Source organism: Narcine bancroftii, chromosome 1 (assembly GCF_036971445.1).
Source record: "Narcine bancroftii isolate sNarBan1 chromosome 1, sNarBan1.hap1, whole genome shotgun sequence".
Lineage (NCBI taxonomy): Eukaryota > Metazoa > Chordata > Chondrichthyes > Torpediniformes > Narcinidae > Narcine > Narcine bancroftii.
Window position 1 is genome coordinate 203508291 of NC_091469.1, and position 26308 is coordinate 203534598.

General features: G+C 43.5%; 1 protein-coding gene across 5 annotated transcripts in view; it reads right to left on the reverse strand.

Moving 5' to 3' along the window:
• LOC138738357 (serine/threonine-protein kinase Nek6-like) overlaps nt 1–26308 on the reverse strand; it is a 157890-nt gene that overhangs the window by 98569 nt on the left and 33013 nt on the right. For 4 of the 5 annotated variants that reach the window (XM_069888420.1, XM_069888411.1, XM_069888432.1 and 1 more), the window contains exon 2: nt 22935–23063. In XM_069888420.1, coding sequence (XP_069744521.1) covers nt 22935–23027 — 93 coding nt within the window. In that variant the 5' untranslated portion in view covers nt 23028–23063. Of the gene's footprint in view, nt 1–22934; nt 23064–23366; nt 23623–26308 lie in introns of those variants that run through there. The other variant, XM_069888402.1, reaches the window with a different exon arrangement.

Consider the following 26308-nt stretch of genomic DNA (forward strand, 5'->3'; position numbering starts at 1 on the left):
CACAAACAATCCAGAAATTCCTTTCTCAGTGTCCAGATTCCTGCTGCTGTGGATAAGTGGGTCTTTAGTTAGTATGCAGTTTTTCTCCCAAGCCCAAAATTGTTTCCAGGTGCCGGATTTTGGGAGCAGAGGCAGCCTCCTGTAAACCACGAGCCTGGGGAGGTGGGGGGGGGGGGGTTGAGACGTTTGGGTGCAATGGTGTGTACTGCCCAACCTCCAATTCCTTGGCACACCATCAAATGCTTCCTTCACCTGGTCACAAGTGATCAGGTCAACAGCTACTTCTCTATCAGATTAACTTATCTGCCAGCAACAGGCAGCAATTTAGATTCACAGCAAGGTACTTGGAAACAATGACCACCAGCGCTCAAGGGGTTAACAAGAAATCCAATCTCTTGCCAGGACTGAGCCTGACTAATCGGTGTGTCTGGGAATCTGATGCATGCAGCGTTGGGCATTTCTGCCATTTCCCCCTATGTAGGCTGATCAAATTCCACTTCTTGTGAGGTTAGTCCGTCATGCCCAGTGGCTGATTGATCCAAACATTTCCCTTAACTGCTTAGCAAGGATGGAGTCATCTATCCCATCTCCCATAGAAGGACAGTCCAAGTAAACAAAGCCACCTAGTAATGTTTGGCATCATTAATTTAGAATAAAGTTTATATGGAGTGAAATGATCCTAGAATCTGCACTGACGGTCAGTAATGTCACCACCACTGCAGGTCAAGGACCTGAAGTTGGATGGAGGGCATGTAGAACTCTGTAACTCTAAACATTTGTTAAAAATGAATATGGCAATAAAATAAGTAATAACTGACTTTAAACATTCAATTTCTGTGTTAATTACATGTATTATTATTAGTTAAACTGAATAAATAAAACATTCCATGTCAGGAGAGAAAAGTGATGTAAGCACTCAGCAGGTCACAGAGCATCCGTTGGAAGTAAAAAGCAGTCAACTTTTCAGGCCAGAGCCCTTCATCAGGAGTGTCAAAAACCAGGCAGATACCAGAACAAAAAGGTGGGGAGAAGGGTGGTGGGGGGGTGGGGGGGTGGGGGGTGGAAAGGAGAGTACAGGCTCACAGGCGGATACAGGTGAGAGGGTAAAGAGAAGGAAGCTAAGAAGTGATCAGGATTGAACACCTGATTAATTGAATGGAAAACCGGTGAATGCACCAATTGCAGCCAGTGAGAAGCTGTGGCTCCTTACATCTAGAGCAGTGAAACCAGTGTCCTGGTCTACCTCCAGGAGCCCCCAAGGGACTCAATGCAGGAATGGAGCAGACACATTCCAGCATCTGACCTCCAGTGTATTGTGTTCTGTGTGGCATACACGGTCACAGCAGGCTGCCTCTGGTCCATCTCCAGAACTACCATCGGCAAGACCAAGCCTGGGACTCTGTGTTTTGTCCTTCAATGTGCTCACATTCTTTACTCATACTTCCTTTATCCTTTCCAGCTCCTCTGCAGTGAACTCATCCCTTCTGGAATGTTTATTCTCTGAGCTGCATGTGGAATGTGACCAAACCCACAGATTGCAAAATGCCAGCAAATTATTTCTTCCACATGAGCAGAAGAGAGCTATACCAGCCTGTGTAAATCTGAGCACAGCAGGCAAAGGAGCAGCTTCAGTCGAGTTAAGAATGTCTGGTGGTCACAGCACGGCAAAGCCGTATCCCGTTTGGTCAGCTTGGTGGGACAGTACTTGGAGTGATCACAGACCACCGCATCAGTCTTCAAAATGACTGCCAGCTTCTCTGCACTCTCCCAGATGGATGATATTAAGCGGAACTTCACTTGTGGGGGGTGGGGGGTGGGGGTGGGGAGGGCTGGCCAGTTGTTCAGCTGAAATCCCATAAACCCATCAGATTCTTCTCTTTCCAACACGGGGTTGGGGGGAACCCGCAATCCAACTTTCACCATTGCAGGCAAAATGTCTGCAGCATCTAAATCAGTTTCAATGGCTTTCCATGAACCTGTCATAGTATAGAAATAGATGGCCAAATGTTTTAAATAGACAAACAGAGCTCCTTTCAATGCCTGGGATCTGTTTTCATTTACTAGAAAACAGATTTAGCAGATGGAACTGTTGGAGTGGAGATCAAACTGTTGGAAGATCTCAGCATGCTGAGCAGCATCCGGGGAGGGAACAAGATGTGCTGATGTTTCAGGTTGAGACCCCACGTCAGGACAGAGTGGAGGAGGAAGGTTGCTAGGATGTGGGGTTGAGAGAGATGGTTGAGACAAAGGCTGGTTGGGGAGAGGTGTACAAGATGAGGGTGTGGGGAGGGTTGGAGAAGCATGCGCAGATAGAATGAGAGCGAAGGGCTGGAGATAGGAAAGATGAGACAATGAAGAAGAAATCTAGGTGGATAGATAGGTGCATGGTGAGTAGTTGGAACCAGGTGGGGGGGGGGGGAAGAGGGGGTGGGGAAGGTGATGAATCTTTGGAATGGGGACAGGGATGAAAAAATTTGAACGGAGGCCCTGGGTGATGAAGTGGGGTGACAAAGAGTACAGGGGGTGGGAGAACGGGGTTTGTAAAATTCAATGTTCATACCATGGGTGGTAAAGCTGACCCATGGAATACAAGGTGCTGTTTTGTTTGTGTTTGGCCTCGGTATGGTGAAGGATGGAGAAAGACCAAGAGGTCAGTGTGGGAATGGGAAGCGGTCTGGAAATTATGCAACTGGCAGTTCATGGTGGCTTAGGAGTATGGCTACAGTCCACCCTGGTCTATGGCTAGTTTCATCTTTGTGGAGGAGCCAGCAGCAAAACCATCACATGCATTGGACCAGGTTGGAAGAGGTGCACGTGAATCTCCGCCTGACCTGGAAAGGCTGTTTGGGTCCCTGGATAACCTGCTCATCCTGTGGTTGCAGGGTAAAGTGTCAGGGGCCAGGGTGGTGTGGGTGGGCAATTCAATTAAATACTAGTCTCAGTACTACAGTAAAACCTCTAGTATTTGGCACCCATGAGGATGGGAAGATGCCAGATAAGTGAATTTTATAGTTGCTTGAATTTTATAGTTGTTGTGTGGATTGGCAAAACAAATGGCGAAGCGTGCCAATTTTAAACTTCTAACGTTTTTTACCAATTTATTTTCTGTGATTTTTTTTGACAGTTGCTTGAGGCTCACAGTTGCTTGAATTCCAGATAACAGGGGTTTTACTGTATTAGGGACAGTTAGTCACTCAGTCCTTTAACAGGAGCAGGTCATTTGAGTATTCCCCATGATTTAATGTTGTAGATCTGATTACAATTCTATATTTCACTCTATATTTGGAGGGCACCATGGTTAATGTAGCATTTAGTGTAACATTATTACAACAACCCAGATTCAAATCCTTTGGTGTCTACAAGTAGTTTGTACGCTCTCCCCATGATTGTGAGTGCTTTCTCTAGGTGCCTCGGTTTCCTCCTACCCTCCAAAATGACAGGGTTGATAGGTTAATTGGATGGAAGTTTTCATGGACTGATATGGCCTACTACCATGTGTATTGTTAAAATTAAAACAACATTTAAAAATCTACCAGTGGTAACGTTTGTATTCTTGCTTATCAAGAATCAAACCAGCTCTTCCATAAAAATATTCCAACTCCTCTTCCAAAGCACAGTGAAGGAGAGATTACCAAAGACCCCTTACCCTCAGGGAGAGAAAGTTTTACCTCATTTCTGCCAGTGGCTGACCCCTTATTTTTAAACAGGGGCCCCCAATTCTAAATTCTCCCACAAGGGGTAATTGTGAAAGTGCTGCGTTCTTGCAAAAACCCATCTGATTTGCTAATATCCATCCACAATAGAATCCTGACCTCAGGGCATCCATCATGGACTCCTGTGATAGTCCAGCAAAGTGGAAACAGGTTTGACTCAACTTGCTCACACCTACCAAAATGGTCATGTAATTGCAAGGGGACTTCCAGCAATATCCACATCACAGGAATAAATTAACAAAACTACACATCTGCAGTAAGTGAAACACGGGTGGAAATTCAATCACATTATTATCATCATTAGTAGCACTGATGCGGGTTCTTAGTTCAAGTTTATGGAATTAAATTCCCCAACTACCACAGTGGGATTTGAACTCTTGCTCCCCAACCATTAGGCTGTGAGTCACTGCATTGCTGTGCCACTCAAGCTCTTCAGTGAAGCACTGGGGATGGCAGCACAGATGGAAGGTCTGAATCCTGGAGATGTTCAATAGATGGCCGTCTCTTCAGATCCCGATGCCTCTTTAGAGAAGTTTTTTTTTAAATTTAGACATACAGCACAGTCACAAGCCATTTCGGCCCTCGAGTCCGTGCCATCCAATTACACCCAATTGACCTACACGCCTGGTATGTTTCAGTGGGAGGAAACCAGAGCACCCAAGGAATACCCACAAAGACACAGGGAGAAAGTACAAACTCCTTACAGACAGCGTGAGATTCAAACCCCAGTCCCCATTGCTGGCAACGTAAATCCATTGCACTAACCGCTACGCCAACTATGCTGTCCTTGTGCCTCACAATGCTGCCTCACAACCAGTAATTACCCCCAAATGACTCCAGCAAAGGTAGTTCTGGAATCTTCCTAGGCACAAATAGTTTCCGACGTCATACGGCAAGGAGCACCATTCTCCCTATCCTGTCTGTGCAAGCTCACAGAGCAGCCTTTATTGGTCCCCTAATTTTCTATTTAACATATTCTCTCCAAACTGGTGACTATTTACAGTGGCCAATTTATGTCTTTGGAATGTGGGGAGAAACCAGAGCACCCAGAAGAAACCCGAGCGGTAGAAGGGAGAACCTGCAAACTCCACTCAGGCAGTGCCAGAGGTCAGGATTGAACCAGGGACTCTGGATGGTGAGGCAGTGGGGCTACCAGCTGAATCACTGTGCCGTCAAGAGAAATTGGACAACAGAAAATCCTTTCAAGCTGTTCCACCAAACATGGGTCGAGCAACATCAGTGGGAGAGAAAGAATGGTCAAGGCTTCAAGTTGGAACCCTCCATTGGGATAGCAGGAATCAACAACAAATCTTTCTCTCCAACTTCCTCCAGCAGATTGATTGTTACTCCAAATTCCAGTCTCTCGCAGGTTCCGAGCTGATGATTTGCCCAACATTCACATCAGTTTTAACTTGAAATGTCATTCCCATTCATTCCCACAATGATCTGTTAAGTCTTGAAAAGGAGGCTCCCTTTCTGCTCAATGTAAGCAAAGAGATTTGTGTGCAGAGATTTACCAGGACGTTGCCTTGATTGGAGAACGTCTTCAATCTTGGAGCAAAGTTGACAGAGCTACAGCTTTTAGCAGTGACATACATTGAGAGGTGGCTTAATAGAAGTGTATGAGGGGAATAGAAAAGGTGGACAACCAGCACATTCTTCCTCGAAGAAGGGCGCAGGCCTGAAACACCGTTAATATATCTTTACCTCCAATGAATGCTGCAAAACCGGCTGAGATCCTCCAACATTTCTGTGTGCATTTTAATACAACCACAGCATCTGCAGACTATCATGTTTCACTCAGCCAGCACATTTTTCCCAGGGCGATAACAGCAAATACCAGAGAACACTGGTTTAAGGTGAATGGAGGAAAGTTTAGGGAAGATGGCAGAGAGTGGTGGGTGCCTGGAAAGTATTGCTGGGAGTGATGGTGGAGGCTGGTGCAATAGGGACATTCCAAAGACTCTTTATATAGGCACATGGATGTAAAGAAATAGAGAGTTATGGATGTGAGATGGGGAAGGATTAGACTATTGTGGAGTAAATTTACATCAATTAATGGAACATCATGGCCGAAGGGCCTGTATTGTGCTATAACGTTCTATGTTCTCACAATTCATGTTAACAAAGCTTAATTAGGGAATAAAATTGGAATAAGATGAAGAAAAATCTTTTTGAGAATGTGTGGCAGTGCAGTGAGAAGCAAAATAATAGACGCATGGGTTTTAATTTCCTCAAGGTGGTGTACTCCAGTTAAATGTGTTTGCAAACGTTCCTGTCTGCATAGTTTAATGTAGCCATTATTAATCTGTTTGTTTGATCATGGTGTAAACTGTGCAAAAAATTCAGGAACTGAATCTAGCAGTCAGATAAAGGAATTACAACAGGAGGAAATGGTTAAAAAAACACACACCCAGGGAGGTCAGCGCAGCACCGACAGGAAATGGAAACTAGGAGGCAAATAATTCAGCCAAGAGCTGCAAATTGCATTTGTATGGTGCCTTTAACATCATATAACATCCTTGTTAAACAAAAACCAAATACTAAGCCACATAGGAGTTGAGCACATGCTTGGTGGAGGAGGTACAGCCCAAGGATGGGTTCAGGGAGAGAAGTCTGGAGCTCAGGATCCAGGCAGTTGCAGGCACGGATGGAACAGTGGAGAGTGAAGCTAATCCAGAAAGCCTTCACTGGAAGCTGGAGAAATTCTGGACACTTGTGGAGCTGAAATGCCACAAAGGCCGAGAGGGGTGAAAGACAAGGGTGAGGATTTATTTTGCATTGTAAAATATATCAAAATGCAAAAAAAAACTGCAGATGGGAAAACTCCAGGTCAGGCAATATCTGTAATATTTTGGGTTCAAAACTTTGTCGCTTTAGTTCTGATGATCTTCCACCTTCCTTCCCTCTCTACAGATGCTGCCCAGCCTACTGAGTGTTTCCAGCATTTTCTGCTTTCATCTTAAAATACATCTTAAGTTTTCACTTGTGCAGAGATTAGATCTTTACAATGAAGTAGAATGTAAGTATTCAAACTGGGAGATGAAACTGGAATGGATGGTTAATTGAAGCTCAGTATGAATAAAGTAGGCTGATGGGCCCGTGTCTGTATTGTCTTTCTCTACGACGCATGCACTGGGGCAGAGACTGCATCACAGACTCCAAAACACAGCTATCTACTCGCAAGGCAGATCATTTACCCTCTCTACACATTGTCTTCAAGCTCTTGTTGCAGTTTCTTTCTTCTACTCTGTCATTGCTACAAAGTGAAGAACTGCAGAGGGGACCATGTGTTACTAATGCTGTTCAGGGCTCCACTATAGCAGAGGGAAGGGTCTGGGGCAAGGTCTCTGAGGGAGCTGAAGAGAAATTTTTAATTTATTTTTTTTTAAATTTAGACATACAGCACAGGCTCTTCCAGCTCACACCACCCAAAATACCCCAATCAAATTACAAGGCCTGTATGTTTCAGGGTGAACGTACAAGTTCCATACAGACAGTGCCAGATTCAAACCCGGGTTGCTGACGCTAACCTCTACGCTAACTGTGCATAGGGAATCAAAATGAATGGTGTACAAGACCAGGTCTGAAATGTCATAAGCTGTAAACATTTGAAGACATCACAATGCCCAAATGGGCACAGGACTGCAACATAGAGGAAAAGGGAAAGGCCATTCATCTCCTTGATTCTCTTCTGCCTTTCAATTAGACCATAATTTCATCCTTTTACCATGCCCCACATACATATATCTAGGGTATGGCAGCCAGGGTACATACCCTGGGTGCCACTTGAAGGGGTGGGCGCCACTGACCTCGCCTCAGCTGCCAAATATTGAATTCCTAAGTCCCAAGCCCATCAGAGAATCTCCATCTGACAAAAGAACTTCGAGCTATGGGCAACAGTCAGAGGTTCTTTAAGAACACTGTCACATTTTGATTTCTGATGGAAATCCCTGCTCCTCCAGGGAATTACCCATGCCTGATCTTCAAATCTAGCCCAATTGTGCATGGAAATCATCCACCTTTATTTTCGATTTTTTTTAAAAAGATAGGCGCTATTTTACCTAGATACACCACTGGTGTCCCAACATAAATCCATTGATTTTGGTTCTGAAGATTAACCTAGTCCAGGATGTGCAATCTTTTTACAGCTTGTTCCAATCTCTTGGTGATTAAACAGATCATTAGCTCCTTGAATAGTATAGAAGAGAACATCATTGCCAGCGCTAGATAAAAGACAAGTTTCTGCTAGACATGATCATTGTATTTACAAGCGACAAATCCAATTGGGCTCATCCATCAAGTTAATGAACACATGCTACTCATACGCAGAAACTGGGCAGTCAAGTTCACTGCCAAGGGAAGAGAGTATCATGCATCTGTGTTGCCACCACTGATACCATGCCATGATTCTGTTTTACATTCCAATCTAATGAACACATAGCAGACAAAATGAATAATCCTCAGTCTAAACCATTGCTTGATGTTTGTACATCTGTGAGGATTAAAAGTTTGCAGAGCTGGAGTTATCTCCTTGTAATCTCATTATGTTTCTCCCTGTTCACATACTCCCTGACATCTGGAAATCCTTTTGATTCCTTTACACCATCGGCAAGGTCAGCATTTATTGCCAATTCTTAATTGCCCTTGGAGCAGAGTGAGACACTTTCTTGGACTCCTGCATGCTTTCTGGTGAAGAGGAGGAGGGGGTTCTGGGTCTTACACCAGTGGTGATATATTCATAAGTGGGAGTGGTATGAGGCTGTGAGGGGAACCTGCAGGTGGTTTTAATGTATCTACTACTTATCCTTCTAGTGGGTAGAGTTCTGGATGAGAGGAGTTAATGAAGAAAATTTACAAAGTCTATTTTATTTTCCTTGCTCAGAATTTTGTCAGAATTGTCAAGATGTTTACCTTGCTGATCTATTACAAATGGAAAAATATATATTGACACCTACTGAAGTAACCGGTCCTAGTTCTAAACCAAGAGTTGCAAGAGACCTGGAACAAAAAAATCTGTTTGAGGATCTCAATGGGTCAAGCAGTATTAATCAATGGGAGATAAAGAATAGTCAACATTTCAGGTGGGAACACTTTGAGATGCTGGTTGACCAGGTGAGCTCCTCCCATAGATTTACTGATGTTAGAATAGTTTGGCTGAGTAACCCACAAGAAGCTCTCTTCCCCTTGTAGCTGTCTGAAGGATAGAGAAATCCCTTTGGGAATGAGAGTCAGACAGTACAGAAACAGGCCCTTCAGACCAAATCATCTAACTCAGTCGGTCCCATTTCCCTGCACTTGTCCTGAATTCCTCCAAATTTTTCCAATCCATGTATGCCCCCTCCCCCCACCTCTATTTGATTCCACTAGGCCTTTTCAAACTGCTGTGTAAAATGGGGTTAACCGGGTAATTTGCCTAGTTAGCACCCCAGTTACGCAGCAATTAGAAGGGTTTGACCCGGTCAACCCCGTTGGAATCCAACCTCAGAGGTAGTCAGGGAACTCAGTTAAACTTACCTAGGTCACGTCCACAGGCGATTTGAACAGGAAAATGGCTGACCCGCTTATTCCAGTGACATCAGCGCTTGCGTGCATGACCGGGCAGCCAGCATCTGAACATACGGCAGTACTTCTGGTGAGTGCATGATGTGTCATTGCAGGGGTGGGATCCTCCTTAAATCGCCGGGTTGGCGATTTAATAGGTAGATCCATCTGCAATTTAAAAGGTATTTCCAGCACCCTTGCCTCAGTAATCTCACCTGGGTCCCAGGAGGGCTACCCAGGTGCTGCAGTTTAAAAGAGACTACTGTTTCCCATCTCTTCTTTACCTGCTTCTTTTCTTTTTAATCACGCCCCCCACTCCAGTCATCTCCAACTCTCTCTCTCTCTCTCCCCGCCTTGCCTCCTCTCCAATATCCTACCACCTCTTAGTCTTAACCCAGATTCTTCTCCCACCCTACATAGTTATTTTTTAAATTTATAATATTTTAATTAATACTTCGCTGTGAACCATGTCAATAACAATATATACAAATATTCATCATTAAAATATATACAGTGACATTTCAGCCTACATAAAGTTTGACTTTAGTTTTAATTAAGGCTCCAGATATTAAATGTGACAGATCACTTCTCTCTATGGATACTGTCTGACCCTCTGAGTTCTTCCTGCTTCTCTTTGTTCATTCACCATGGACCTGTCTAAATATCTTTTCAATATTTTCATGGTACTTGCCTCCAACTCTTATATCACATCCAGCTGGACTGTTTGCAAAACAAACTTCCTCACTGCGCCTCGGTACACATGACTCTAAACTTGACCATAGTGTGGCACGGTTAGTGCAGTGGTTAGTGCAACACTTTTAAAACGCCAGTGACCAGGGCTCAAATCTCGCGCTGTCTGTAAGGAGTTTGTACATTCTCTCCATGTCTGCGTGGGTTTCCTCCCACCCTCCAAAACCTACCAGGGGTGGTAGGTCAATTGGAAGCAATTGGGCTGCACAGGCTCATGGGCAGAAAGGGCCTGTTACTGTGCTGAATGTCTAAAAATTAAAAGAAAAACCTAATCTTGAACACTTTGTCAGTCAGCTCTATGAAAATAAGCTGCTTCTACCACTTCCTCTGGCAAGTTCCACCATCTTCTGTGTTGCATGACTCATTTCTGATAACTTTTAACCTTCTTTCCAACAGAATCAGTTAATGCAACATTGTAAAGGAGTCTACCATTTCAGGACACCTCAATCAGTTTTATAGTTAGTGATATCCACCTGTAAATGTGAGATGATATGCAAAATGGGTGCACAGCAAGATTCCACAAACAGCAAACTATCCATGACTGGATTATCCCTTTTAGTTATACTGAGTGAGGGATGGATGTTGGCCTGCAGGCTAATCCCAGCTCATCCTTGAATGAGTACAAAAGGTCTCGTGAAATTAAGAGAGAGCAAATGAGGGCCTGAATTTAGTGCCTCAGCACCAACAGATCAGTCTCATCCAGAGTCTAATCTCTGCAGTACTTTTGATTCTGCTGACCTTGCTGGGATTGGAACATTGTGCATTGGATCATAACATTCAATCTGCTCATTCTTAAAAGTTCTGCATCCAACTGTGGCCTCGCAGGGGCACATAACTCGTGAGCAGTCAATGAACTGCTGCTCCACATCCTGCAGAGAAAGTAGTAACAAGTCGTGTTTTTTTTAGATAAAAAAAAACACAGAAATGCTGGAGGAACTCAGCAGGTCTCGCAGTGTCCACAGGAGGTAAAGATATATTACCGACATTTTGGGCCTGAGCCCTTCTTCAAGGTATTAGTAAAAAGCAGGCAGGTGCCTGAATTAAAAAGTTGGGCAGAAGAAAAGAAAGGGCTGGGGGGGGGGGGGGGGAGTGGTGCAGACACAGCACAAACCAACAAAAAGATGTTAGTTGATTGTGCATACGAGAACAGGAGAGAGGCAAGGTAAGATTTGATGGGGAAGGGAGTGGGGTTTTGGCTCTGTGAATGCAGAGCTAGGGAAAAGGAGATAGAGGGAAAAGGGAAGAGAGAGACAAATGGGGAGAGGGCTAACAGAAACTGGAGAGGTCAATGTTAATGCCATCTGGTTGGAGGATGCCAGATGGAATAAGAGATGTTGTTCCTCCAATTTGCAGTGGTTTCAGTCTGGCAGTGCATGAGACCATGGACAGACATTTCAGCAAGGGAATGGAGCAGAGAGTTGAAATGGGTGGCCATGGGAGATCCAGACTATTGTGGTAGACAGAGCTGAGGTGCTCAACAAAGCAATCTCCTAGTCTGCATCCAGGCTCCAAGGAATAAAGTGCTAACCTGTTTAATGCTTCCCTGTAACTTAAATCCTGAACACCCAGCAACATCCTAGTAAATCTTCTCTGCACTTTTTCAATCTTATTGATATCCTTCCTGTTGTTAGGCAACCAGAACTGCACACAAAATTCCAAATTTGGCCTCACCAATGTCTTAAACTTCAACATAACATCCCGACTCCTATACCCAATATTTTGATTTATAAAGGCTAAGATCAAAAATCTTTCTTTACAACCCTGTCCACCTGTGATGCCATCTTTAGGGAACAATGTGTCTGTATTCCCATTTAAGTAAATCACAAAATTCTGTAGACACTGTGGTTGTAGAAAAAAATCTGTATTCCCAAATCTCTCTCCTCCTCCGCCCTCTTCACTGCCTTATCATTTACTGTGAATGCCCTACCTTGGTTTTGCCTTCCAAAATGCATCACCTCACACTTGTCTGCATTAAACTCCATCTGCCATTTTTTGGCCCATTCTCCTAGTTGGTCCAGATCCCTCTGCAAACTTCCTCACTGTCATCAGCAATCTTGCAGATCCAATTCACCACATTATCATCCAGATCACTGATATAGACAACAAACAACAAAGGTCTCAACACATATCCCTGAGGCACACCACTTGTCACAGGCCTCCAGTCTAAAAAGCAGCCATCCACTACCACTCAGTTTTCTCCCACACAGCCAATCACGAATCCAGTTTACAACCTCTCCATTAATATATAATGTCTGAATCTTCTGAACTAACCTCCCACGTGGGACCTTGTCAAAGGCTTTACTCAAGTCCATGTAGACAACATCCACAGCCTTTTCTTCATCTACCTCCTCGAAAAACTCCACAAGATTCATTAAACTCAACCTACCACGCTCTAAGCCATGCTGTCTGTCCTTAATCAACCCATGCCTGTCCAAATACCTACATATTCCATCTCTCAGAACACCTTCCAATAATTTACCCACTACTGATGTCAGGCTCACTGGCTTATAATTACCTGGTTTAATTTTGGAGCCTTTTTTAAGCAAGGGGACAACATGAGCTATCCTCTCATCCTCTGGCACCTCACCCATGGCTAAGGGCATTTTGAAAATATCAGCCAGGGCCACTGCAATTTCTACACTAGTCTCTAGCAAAGTCCGAGGGAATATTTTATCTGCCCTGAGGGATTTATCTACCTTTATTTGCTATAAAACAGAAATCACCTCCTCCTCCTTAATCTCCATATGTTCCATGACACTTCTGTTTGTTTCCCTTCCTTCCTTATGTACTATGTCAGTTTCCTGAGTAAATCTGAGGCAAAAAACAACAAACTATTTAAGATCTCCCCATTGCATGAGGCTCCACATATAGTTGACCACTGATCCTCTAGGGAACCAATTTTGCCCCTTAATATCCTTTTACCCTTAATATACTTACAGAAACCCTTTGGGTTTACCTTCACATTATTTGCCAGAGCAACCTCATGTCTTCTTTTTGCCTTCCTGATTTCCTTCTCGAGTTTTTTATTTCATTTTCTGTACCCTTCAAGTACCTCAGTTGTCTACACTTGCTATAGACCTCCCTCTTTTTCTTCTTAATTAGATCCCCAATATCCCTTGAAAACCACGGTTCACTATGCCTGTTAACTTTGCGTTTAATCCTAACAGGAACATGCTGAAGTGCCAGTTGATGAAGTAGACAAAGACGATGTGGTCAAACAATAATCATGGCTTTTATTAGCAGAAACTCATGGTACAATAATGAAAGACAATAGATGCATATACAGTTATATCCAAGGGGAGTGTCCTTAACAGTAGAGATAATGCACAGCCAATGTTAGTACAGTAAGGCTTGCCAAAGGGGAGAGAGGCAGCTTGGCAGAGATTCACCACACGCAAACTCTGCATTTTCAAGATTTTGCTTTTAAAGGCCATCCACTTATTTAACACACCCTTTCCAGAAAACATCATTTCCCTCTCTTCCTAGATAGTTTCCCATTTCCACAAATTGCCTTTCTCCAATTTAGAATCCCAACATGAAGACCAGTCCAATCATTTTCCATAATTAACTTGAAGCTAAAGACATTATGGTCACTGGACCAAAAATGTTCGCCTACACATACATCTGTCACCTGAACTGTCTTGTTCCCCAATAGGAGATCAAGTCCTGCATCCTCTCTTGTTGGTACCTTTATATATTGATTTAGAAAACTTTCCTGAACATATTTCACAAACTCAAGCCATCCAGCCCTTTTACAGTGTGGGAGTCCCAGTCAATATTTGGAAAGTTAAAATCTCCTGCTATCACAACCTTCTGTTTCTTACATTGGTCTGCTATCTCTCTACAGATTGGCTCCTCCAATTCTGACTATTGGGTGGTCTATAATACAACCCTATCTGTGTGATCACACCTTTCCTGTTCCTTTTCTCCACCCATGATCTCTGTAGCAAACTTTCCTGGTTATCCTGATGTTGCACATTTGAGATATTTTCTATGACTAGCAATGCCACTTCTCCCCCTTTCATCCCTCCCCCTTATCATGTCTGAAGCAATGGAACCCCAGAACATTAAGCTGCCAGTCCTGCCACTCCAAAACCAAGTCTCACTGATAATGTCATAATCCCAAGTGTCAATCCATGCCTTAAGCTCATCATCCTTTCTAATAATACTCCTTGCATTAAAATAAATACACTTGAGAAAATTTCTCTCATGTACAAACCTTTGATTTCTGACTATAGATGCAGTCCTCGCATGAACTTTATCCTCCTCATTAACTGCTCTAACATTCTGGTTCCCCTCTCCCTGCAAATCTACTTTAAACGAATCAGGACAAGACTACAAACCTATCCACAAGGATATTAATTCCCTTCCAGATCATATGCAATCTGTCCTGTTGGTACAGATCCTATCTTCTCTGGAACAGAGCCCAGTGATCTTGAAACTTAGAGCCCTCCTTACTACACCAGGTCTCCAGCCTTATGCTCCTATTTCTAACCTCTCCAGCATGTGGCACAGGAAGGAATCCTGAGGTCTTCTTCAACCTAGTGTCTAACTCCCTGAACTCTCCTTGCAGGATCTCCTCACCTTTCCTACCTATGCCATTGGTTCCCTATATGGACTACGACATCTGGCTGATCACCCTCCCACCTAAGAATGACGTGAACTCAATCTGAGATATCCCGGATCCTAACCCAAGGGAGGCAACATACCACCTGTGATTCACAATCTTCTCCACAAAACCTCTCATTTGTCTTCCTAACTGTGGAATCACTACAGCTCTTTCCCTCCCTCCCTTCTTTGCCACAGCCCTAGAATCTGTGCCAGAGGCCCAATTTCCATGGCTTATATCCAGTAGGTCATCCCCCTCAACAGTATCCAAAACAGTATACTTGTTTTTCAGGGGGACACCTTCCAAGGGACCCTGCTTTGTTTGCCTGCCTGCTCCACCCCCCCCCCCTTCTCCTAACTACAACCCATCTACCCTTTCTGTCTCCGAGGTGTAACAGTGTCCCAGTAACTCCTATCTATCAGACTTTCTGCCTCGCAAATGCTCCGGAGCTTATCCACCACCTGCTCCAAAGCCTCAACACAGTTTGTCAGGAGCATCAGCTGGATGCACTTTTCACATTTATAGTAATCAGGGAAATTGCTGACTTCCTTAACAATCCACATCGTACACAAGGAGCATTCCCCTGCCCTAGAATCCACACCCAGACTCTCTCTCCCCCACTACACGATCACTCTCTCTCCCCCACTACACGATCACTCTCTCTCCCCCACTACACGATCACTCTCTCTCCCCCACTACACGATCACTCTCTCTCCCCCACTACACGATCACTCTCTCTCCCCCACTACACGATCACTCTCTCTCCCCCACTACACGATCACTCTCTCTCCCCCACTACACGATCACTCTCTCTCCCCCACTACACGATCACTCTCTCTCCCCCACTACACGATCACTCTCTCTCCCCCACTACACGATCACTCTCTCTCCCCCACTACACGATCACTCTCTCCCCCCCACTACACGATCACTCTCTCCCCCCCACTACACGATCACTCTCTCTCCCCCACTACACGATCACTCTCTCTCCCCCACTACACGATCACTCTCTCTCCCCCACTACACGATCACTCTCTCTCCCCCACTACACGATCACTCTCTCTCCCCCACTACACGATCACTCTCTCTCCCCCACTACACGATCACTCTCTCTCCCCCACTACACGATCACTCTCTCTCCCCCACTACACGATCACTCTCTCTCCCCCACTACACGATCACTCTCTCTCCCCCACTACACGATCACTCTCTCTCCCCCACTACACGATCACTCTCTCTCCCCCACTACACGATCACTCTCTCTCCCCCACTACACGATCACTCTCTCCCCCCACTACACGATCACTCTCTCCCCCACTACACGATCACTCTCTCTACCCCACTACACGATCACTCTCTCTACCCCACTACACGATCACTCTCTCCTCCCACTACACGATCACTCTCTCTCTCCCCACTACACGATCACTCTCTCTCTCCCCACTACACGATCACTCTCTCTCTCCCCACTACACGATCACTCTCTCTCTCCCCACTACACGATCACTCTCTCTCTCCCCACTACACGATCACTCTCTCTCTCCCCACTACACGATCACTCTCTCTCTCCCCACTACATGATCACTCTCTCTCTCCCCACTACACGATCACTCTCTCTCCCCACTACACGATCACTCTCTCCCCCACTACACGATCACTCTCTCCCCCCACTACACGATCACTCTCTCCCCCCACTACACGATCACTCTCTCCCCCACTACACGATCACTCTCTCCCCCACTACACGATCACTCTCTCCCCCACTACACGATCACTCTCTCTCCCCACTACACGATCACTCTTTCCCCCACAACACGATCACTCTCTACCCCACTACACGATCACTCTCTACCCCACTACACGATCACTCTCTACCCCACTACACGATCACTCTCTACCCCACTACACGATCACTCTCTCTACCCCACTACACGATCACTCTCTCTCCCCACTACACGATCACTCTCTCCCCCCACTACACGATCACTCTCTCTCCCCCCACTACACGATCACTCTCTCTCCCCCCACTACACGATCACTCTCTCTCCCCCCACTACACGATCACTCTCTCTCCCCCCACTACACGATCACTCTCTCTCCCCCCACTACACGATCACTCTCTCTCCCCCACTACACTATTACTCTCTGCCTACTATGTCTGTAGCGTGGCTCCTGGGGGAGACGAAAAACCAAAGAAAAAACTTGCGGCCAATTTCAGAAAAAACCTTCTATTTATTCCGTGTAGGCCCCACATACTTTTGCATACCACAGTTAAGTCTCCTCTCAGCCTCCTCTCTTCCAAAGGAAACACTCCCAGGCACGCTAATCTTTTCTCAAATCTATAATTTTCCAGTCCTGGCAACACACCCGAAATCTTTTCTTCACCGTCTCCAGCGCAGTTACTTCTTTACTGTAGTGTGTGTTTTCTCAAGTTGTGGTCTCACTGATGTTGGATACAATTTATAAATCTGTCACATATTCATGTTAAATTCCCATCTGTTCTCATTCGCAAATAATTCAGAGAATCAGGGAATTAGTGATCTGCGCCTGGGTGACTGCTATTTGCCAATAAAATATCAAAACTCCAGCGAGAGTGACTTGGTAAACAGAAAAACATGCATCTTAAAATACAGGTGTCTGGATTCAGGACAGCTGGCTCTGACTCTTGTAATCATTGTGCCAATACTCTCAACAAGCTCAGGAGGAGCAAGTATTGATGGTCTGCCTTCTGAATCAACTTTACACCAGCATGAAATCTAAATAATCGTCACATCATTTCAAGACAATCAGAACTTTGGCCTCAAAGATGGTTCCAGTTACAATGACGCTAGTTTCACACTCCTGGAACATTCATGCTAGGTTGATTTTTTTAAATATATATATATGTAAAATAAATTTGAAGCATAATGTTTCAAAATGGCAAAATAATTATAACAAAGATTATTGCCAGGACCAAGAAGTCCCAAGCTCCCTTTGATTGCAAAATTATATATAGTAGTTAAGTTCTGGACTAGTAGTCATGGCTCTGAACCAGGAATTCAGAATCAGGAGTTCAAATTCCACCATAACTGGAGAACTTAAATTCAAATGATCCGATTACTCTGTACTAAGATTATTCTCAGTAAAACAACTGAATTATAATAAAACCCATCTGGTTTATCAGGGAAGGAGATCTGGCATCCTTATCCAGTCTCATCTACCAGTAACTTCAGACTTATATACGTGGTTGTCTCATAACTGCCTCCAGAGCTGATGAAAGTTAATTGTCATACACACCAGGCACCATGAGATTCTTACTTGCTACAGCCAAACTGGTGCAGAAGTTACACCAACTCCAGTAGATTAAATTAAATTACCACAACATGCCATGAGACAGAAAAAGAGATGATACATATAAAATATTGATAAATATTCACAGTTGCAGTTAGTGCAAGAAAAAAAGGTGACTAGTGGTGCTTCAGGGATCGGTGCTGGGACCATTGTTATTTGTCATCTATATCAATGATCTGGATGATAATGTGGTAAATTGGATCAGCAGGTTTGCTGATGAGACTAAGATTGGAGGTGTTGTGGACAGTGAAGAAAGTTTTCAAAGCTTGCAGAGAGATCTGGAGCAGTTAGAAAAATCGGCTGAAAAATGGCAGATGTAATTTACTGCAGACAAGTGTGAGGTGATGCATTTTGGGAGGACATGGAAGAGCACTGAGGAGTGTGGTAAAACAGATGAATCTGGGAATACAGATACATAATTCCCTGAAAGAGAGCCTATTGACCTTTATAAACCAAAGTATTGAGTACAGGATTTGGGATGTTATATTAAAGTTGCATAAGATATTTGTGAGGCCAAATTTGGAGTATTGTTTGCTGTTTTGCTACAGGAAAGATATAAATAAGATAGAAAGAGTGCAGAGGAGATTTATTAGGATGTTGCCTGGACTTCAGGAACAGAGTTACAGGGAAAGGTTAAACAGGTTAAGTTTTTATTCCCTGGAGCCTAGAAGAATGAGGAAAGATTTGATAGAGGTATTTAAAATTACAAGGGGGATAGACAGAGTAAATGTAGATAGTTTTTTTTCCCCACTGAGGGTAGGTGAGATACAAACCAGAGGACATGGGTTAAGAGTGAAAGGGGAAAAGTTTAGGGGGAACATGAGGGGAATTTCTTCACAAAGAGTATTGGGGGTGTGGAATGAGCTTCCAGCTGAAGTTGAGAATGCGGACTCATTTTTAATGTTTGACAGGAATTTAGACAGTTACATGGATGGGAGGGGTATAAAGGCTTATGGACTGGGTGCAGGTCAGTGGGTCTATGCAAAAAAAATGGTTTGGCACAGACTAGAAGGGCCAAAGAGGCCTGTTTCTCTGCAGTGATGTCCTATGGTTCAATAGAGCAGATAGATCTTTCTGTGGCACTGGTGTAGTTCATGGTTAGGGATGTGGAGGGGAGGTTCGACAGCCTAAAAGCTGTTGGAAAAAGTTTGATAATGTTGCCAATGAGGTTCAGATCAGGTGATCGAATAAATAAAAATAATATAGAAATAAAACAAAGAGAGGAGATCCCTCTTTGGAGGCTGGTATTAGATCTTGCTTCAGGTTGCATTCTCTGCTGGATAATTGGCTCCACTGACCTCAATACTCCGAGGGTAATACTTACACCTATTATATCCAAAGACAAACTTCTCCTCATAAAGCAGTTATTTAAAGCATTAGTCGCACCAATATTTCATTCGAGCATAAACAATTCATTTTAACATCACTCCAGAGACATTGTCAAACAACATATCTGAAATCTCATTAACAAATCCGACCTGACAGTTTCCTTACTGAATGTCAAAACCTAAGCTGGAATCTAGAGAGTGAAGTTATCTCATGGATCTGCTCTTTTTAAAATTGTGGTAGGAAGCTGTGAACATATTAAAGGACCTGGCCCACTCCAGTCACATTCTCATCTCCCCCTTCCATCAGGCAGATATATACATGAACTTGAAAACACAAACCACCTGATTCAAAAACTCTTAAATGGACCTCATGGATAAAAGCACTGTTTTAACTGTAATTTTCTCTATCTCCTACACCCTTTGATTTACTGTAGTACCACACTCTGCGCTTTCTGCTGTTGAACTACCTATTCTTCTTAAGTACAAGTTGACTTGCTTGTACAGCACACAAAACAAAGTTTTTCACTATATCTCAGTGCACAATGACCATAAACAATTCCATTCATTTAAGGTTTGCTAACTCGTTCTCCTACTCATTATGGTGCTTTGAATTCACAGAGCATTGCTCTTTTCGAGTTAAACAAGAAAATTTCCAGATGCTGGGGTTGAGTGCATACACAAAATTATTGGAATGACATAGGGTTCTGGCTCAAAACTACTCTGGGACCACCAAAAGATCTGTCTGTACTACCAAATTGTCACTTCTTTTTCTTACACTAACTTCATCTGTCGATTTATCGGTCCTTTCAAATTTACCCTCTCTTTTCTTACCTTGGTATATTATAGTAATTTATTGCAGTATTATATTGCAGCGGGCTTATCCTATGTAGCTGCAGTAAGTAACAACTTCAATACATGTACATCTGTAGATTTAAATTTTTTTATTTATTTACAATACAGTAGAAGGCAGATTCTGGCCCACAAATCCCACACTGCCCAATTACATCCAATAAACCTACCACCCCATTCACTTTTGGATGGTTGGAGGAAACGAGGCATCCAGAGAAAACCCACACAGATCATGGGGAGAACGTACAAACTCCTTACAAACAGCACAGGATTTAAACCTGGGTCACTGGCAATCTAATATCATGGTGCAAATCATTTCAGTAGCTGTGTGCTCTTTGTACTTATGTATATGACAACAAACTCTCATCTCGTCATCTAATTTTTCATGGCTCCTTTCAGTTGCAGTGTTCAATCTTATCTGGCAATAGTGATATCTCTAAAGCATCAATGATTTAAAAAAAGTGTTCACATTAGGGTTAGGGTTTCCAGTTCTTGAAGCTCAGGGATGTACAGAAAGGAATGAAACAGTTGCCTTGATCAGTGTTGGCAAGCCAACATTTCTCTACCCTAACTGCTCGATGCATTTTGCTCTTTCAGTTGTTGGAGATTCCAAAGAGAAGAGAGTGCATTTGTTTTTGTAATTTAACACTGTCAAACAGAACTGAAATGTTGTACAGAACGCAATCAAAAGAATTCCTAAATCACACATCAAATGTTGTCAGGTGATGCTGTCTTTATGATCACTCTGCACTCCTTCCCCAAGGTTTCATTGTCCAAGGTATCTCATCTTGTTGTGCAGAGAGCTAACATTAAGTTGTACAACGCAAGAGAATGCAATATCTTTGGATCTTTCTCACTGGAGAGAAAGACCAGCTCAATGTCAATCTGTCTGTGCAAATTAAGTTCATAGTGAGTCTGGTGTAAGCCAAGACTGAGATCGTAGAACAGTGCAGCACAGCAACAGTCCCTTCAGCCCACAATACTTATTCTTTGAATGATAAGAAATTAAGAAAAAGGGGAAGTGCAACAAGTCCTGGCTGTCCTGGATGAATGGAGTTACAGCAGATGGTGAAGAAAGCAAATGACATGTTGACCTTCATACTGAGGTTTTGAAACGAAAACAGAGAGGCCTTACTATAGTTGTACCAGGCCTTGGTGAGGCCACATCTTATGTGTAATGTACAGTTTTGGTCTCCTAATCTGGGAACGGCATTCTTTCTATTGAAGGGTTCAGTCAAGATTCACCAGACTGATCACTGGAATGGGAGGACTGACAGATGAAGAAAGACTGGATAAATTTACGGTTGTATTCATTGGAATTTAGAAGAATGAGGGGAGATATCATTGGCATTACTTAGCAACCAGAGCTGTACAGACACATGCTGCTGCTTCATGGTTCCAGCGTCCTGATTTCAGGTGCAGTCTGTGTGGAGTTTGCATGTCTCCATACGATTGTGCATGTTTCCCATGGGGGCCCTGGTTTCTCTTCACAGCCATGTGGTTTGGTAGGTTACTGAACCATAGAACATTACAGCATAGAAAACAGGCCCTTTGGCCCTTATAGTCTGTGCTAAACTATTATTCTGCCTTGTCCCACTGACTTGCACCCAGTTCATAGCCCTGCATACCCCTCCCATTCACGTACCTGTCCAAACTTTTCTTTAATGTTAAAATTGAACCCACACTCACGACTTCAGCTGGTGCACACTCCCACTACTCTGTGTGAAGAAGATTCCCCCAAATGTTCCCCCAAACTTTTCTCTTTCACACTTAACCCATGTCTTCTGGTTTGTATCTCACCCAACATCAGTGGAAAAAGCCTACTTGCATTTATCTATACCCTTTATGATTTTGTATACCTCTATCAAATCTCCTCTCATTCTTCTATGCTCCAGGGAATAAAGTCCTAACCTATTTTATCTTTCCCTGTAAGTCAGTTCTTGAAGTCCCGAGACCTCTCCCATTTAAGATCCAATTTCTGCAAATAAGTGGTAGAATCTTGGGGGGTGGTGATGTGAATGTAGTTGGAATAAAATTAGTTGATGCCAGATCAATGTAACTAAGTGCTTAATGGCTGGCATGGTCTCAGGGGGCTGAAGGGCCTTTTCCCACGCTGTCTGACTGACAGACTTCTCTAGGAAAGTTGTGGCTTTGATGTTGGGAGATGGCGTTGCAATGGTAATTACAAAGAGCCAGCAAAGGCAGGCAAGTTGGTGGGCATGGAGAGGTTGAGCCAAAGACTCCCTGCTGTACAAGTCAGTACTGAATGAATCGCATTCTCCGCTGCCGCATTACCAACCCCTGTCCCTTTGAAGTGACTGAAAGGGTGATTCAGCATCTATGGGTAGAAAGGGTCAGTCAGCGTTTCAGTTGGGGACCCTTTTGTGAGACCAAGGCAATATATATGTAAAGAGGATAGGACTGGAGCCAAAAGGGGAAAAGACATGGGGCAAAAGGTGGGGGAGGTGGAGAGACAAGGAAGTGGGAGGTGGGAGGGAAATTAGAGAGAAAACAGGTAGATGTAAAAAAGGTTGACCAGGAGAAATATGGCATTCCTCAAGTTTACATTTGGCCTCGCCCTGACAATATGGATGAGGCTCAGAGCAGACACATTGGTGTGAGGATGCTGCAGGGAATTGAAATGATTGGTTACATGAAGTTCAAGCTCATACCCAATGTCCCTTTTAACACCATTCCTCTCTAAGGTATTATGGGCAGTGCAATACATTGACAAGGGCACTGACAAGGACTGGGTAGTCGGCAATGTGAAACAGCAGCAGAGGTTTGTGGTCAACACAGAAAAGCACTGACCTGTGCGTCCTGCCGATACCCCAAGCTGGGGTTGTAAAGGAAGTTGTGCTGATCCGTCAAAGGAAGTGAGTGACGAGTTTGCTGTTCCTCCATTCTACCATGTCACCATGAGGCACTGTCTTCTCAATCCTGCAGAAACACCCAGCTGTTAAATCTTTGCAAACCAGGAAAGAAATTTCAGCATGGATTAATTTTCAGGTCTCTTTACTTTTAATCCCTCAAACCTGCACAATACACCAAGCATCCATTAGATCCGGTATCACAAGATTCATTCTTTTTAAAATGTCCACATGAAACTTAATAAATATCCATTTCAGAAATCATACATCAGCTATTTTGTGCTTTATTTCCTTGCCAACACAATCTCTGAGGAAATAGTTCTTGGATTAAGCAAGGGTGTATTTACTTTTAATTACCCATAGATCACGTTACCTGTGTTAGAGCTGCCCTTTCTTCCAAACTGACAAAATGTAGCCTGAACTGTCCGCAGCAATGCAGGTTTCTTTCAGAAGAGGAAGCGACAGATTTGTGAAAAATTAAAGTTCATTGACTGAGAAATTCCACATCTCTGTGTTGCTCAGAGCTCCACATGAGATTGAATTGTTTCTCAACTTGAGTGAACTCCACTTCCCACTTTTGCAATGCTCCAGAGCTGAGAATTAACAAATAGTCTTTCTGCAGATTACTGGTGTAAGGCCGTAAATGAAGCATTCAGTGATTACTGAGAAGTGATTGCAAAATCAGCCGCCCACATCCTCAAACAGGCCACCAGACCCTGGCTCATTCCCTGCCTTTCATTTCCTCTTTTAAACATGCCACGTGCTGCTCTCTCCACTCACAATCCAAAAGGGCTTTTCTCACTGAAAGAGCTTATTATAACTGTATCCTCACCAGGCCTTTCCGCAGATGGTGACCTATGACAGGCAGACCATGTTTTGCAGGGGAGTGAGTCAGTTCCAGGAATTGAAAGAGTCTTGAAAGAAATAATTCTTTGTTTCTGGTGTCTTACAAAGTCCTTCTGGACTTGATTGTTCCATGTATGGTTTTACAAGAAAATACTTTACATTTTTAACTTCCAAGCTCCTTTGCAAATTATTTTTTGAGTGTTGACTTAGGGCTATTTTTTAGTGATTAAGGTGCTTATTATCGGCACCACATTACAGAAATAAACTCAGTCAATTATTCTCCATCTTCCATTTTCAGTCCATTTTTCCAGCTGGTCCAGATCTCTCTGCAAGCTTTGAAAACCTTCTTCACTGTCCATACCTCCAATCTTAGTGTCATCTGCAAACTTGATGATCTAATTTACCTCATTATCAACCAGATCATTGATAGAGATGACAAACAACAATGGTCCCAGCACCAATTCCTGAGATACACAACGGGTCACAGGCCACCCATTTGAGAAGCAATCATCCATCACTTCTCTCTGGCTTCTCCCTTCAAACCATTGTCAAATTCAGTTCTCTACTTCACCATGAATACCTAGCGACTAAACCTTCCTGACTAACCTCCCATGTGGGACCTTGTCAAAGGCCTTACTAAAGCCTACGTAGACAACAATCGCAGCCTTTCCTTCGTCAACTTTCCTGGTCAACTCCTTGAAAAACTCTAGACGATTGGATAAACCCGACCTACCATGCACAAAGCCATGTGGACTATCCATAATCAGTTTCTGCCTATCAAATAAATTGTATATCCAATCTCTTAGAATATCTTCCAATAATTTACCAACTAATTATGTCAGATTCACCATCCTAGAATTTCCTGGATTACTATTGGAGCCAACAGAACAACGCGAGCTACCCTCTAATCCTCTGGCACCACACCGTGGCTAAGGATATTTGAAATATTTTTGCCAGAGCCCCTGCAATTTCTACACTAGCCTTCGTCAAGATCTGAAAGAATATCTTGTCAGGCCCTGGGGATTTATCCACCCTTATTTGCTCTAAGACCACAAGCACTTCCTCCTCTTTAATCTGTTTAGGTTCCATGACCACCACATTGCTGGTTTTCCTTACTTCCCACGACTGTGCCTGTTTCCTGACTGAATACTGATGAAAAAAAATTTAAGATAGCCCACACTCTTCTGGCTCCATACACAGCCAATCACTCTGACTTTCAAGGGGACCCATTTTATCCCTTACTTTTGCTCTTAATATACCAGTAGAAACCCTTTGGATTTTCCTTCACATTGTCTGCCAAAGCAACCTTGGGCCTTCTTTTAGCCTTCCCGATTTCTTTCTTGAAGATTTTCTTGGATTTTTATACTCCTCAGGTACCTCATTTGCTCCATGTTGCCTATACCTGCTATATATCTCACTCTTCTTCCGAACCAGATCCCCAATATCCCTTGAAAACTAAGGTTCCCTATGCCTTCTAACCTTGCCTTTAATCCTGACAGGACATACAAACTCTCTACCCTCAAAATTTCATCTTTGAAGGTCCTCCATTTACCTTGCACATCCTTGCCCCAAAACAACATCCCAATCCATGCATTCTAGATCCTTTCTCATTTCCTCAAAATTAGCCTTTCTCCAATTTAGAATCTCAACCTGAGGCCCAGACCTATTCTTCTCCAATAATTAACTTGAAACTAATAACATTATGATCTCTGGGCCCAAAATATTCCCCTACACATACTTCTGTCCCCTGTCCTGTCTTGTTCCTTGAAAGGAGATCCAGTATTGTATTCTGTCTAGTTGGTACCTCTTTATATTGATTTCAAAAACTTTTCTGAACACATTTGACAAATTCCAAGCCTTTTACAGTATTGGGGTCCCAGTCAATATGTGGAAAATTAAAATCTCCTACTATCACAACCTATGTTTCTTGCAGCTGCCTGCTATCTCTCTATAGATTCACTCCTCCAATTCTCATTGACTATTGGGTGGTTTAAGACAACCCCTTGAATGTGGTCTACTTCACCATTCCTCAGCTCCACCCATATAGCCTCAGTAGTCAAGCCCTCTGGTTTACTGTCCTGCCTGAGCACAGCTGTGATATTTTCCCTGATGAGCAATGCCACTCCTCCCCCTTTCATCCCCCCGTTCTAACACATCTAAAGCAACGGAAGCCCAGAACACTGAGCTGCCAATCATGCCCCTCCTGCAACCAAGTTTGTCTAATGGGGACAATGTCATAATTCCACATGCCAATCCACACTCTAATATCATCTGCCTTTCCTACAATACTCCTTGCATTGAAATAGATGCATCTCAGAATATTTCCACCATTGACCTGTTCACTGTTCCCAGTGTATGCAATTTTCACAGTCTTTTCCCTCCTCCATTTCTCCAACTGCTCTGGAACTCTGGTTCCCATCTCTCTGCAAATCTAGTTTAAATCCACTGGAGCAACACTAGCAAACCTTC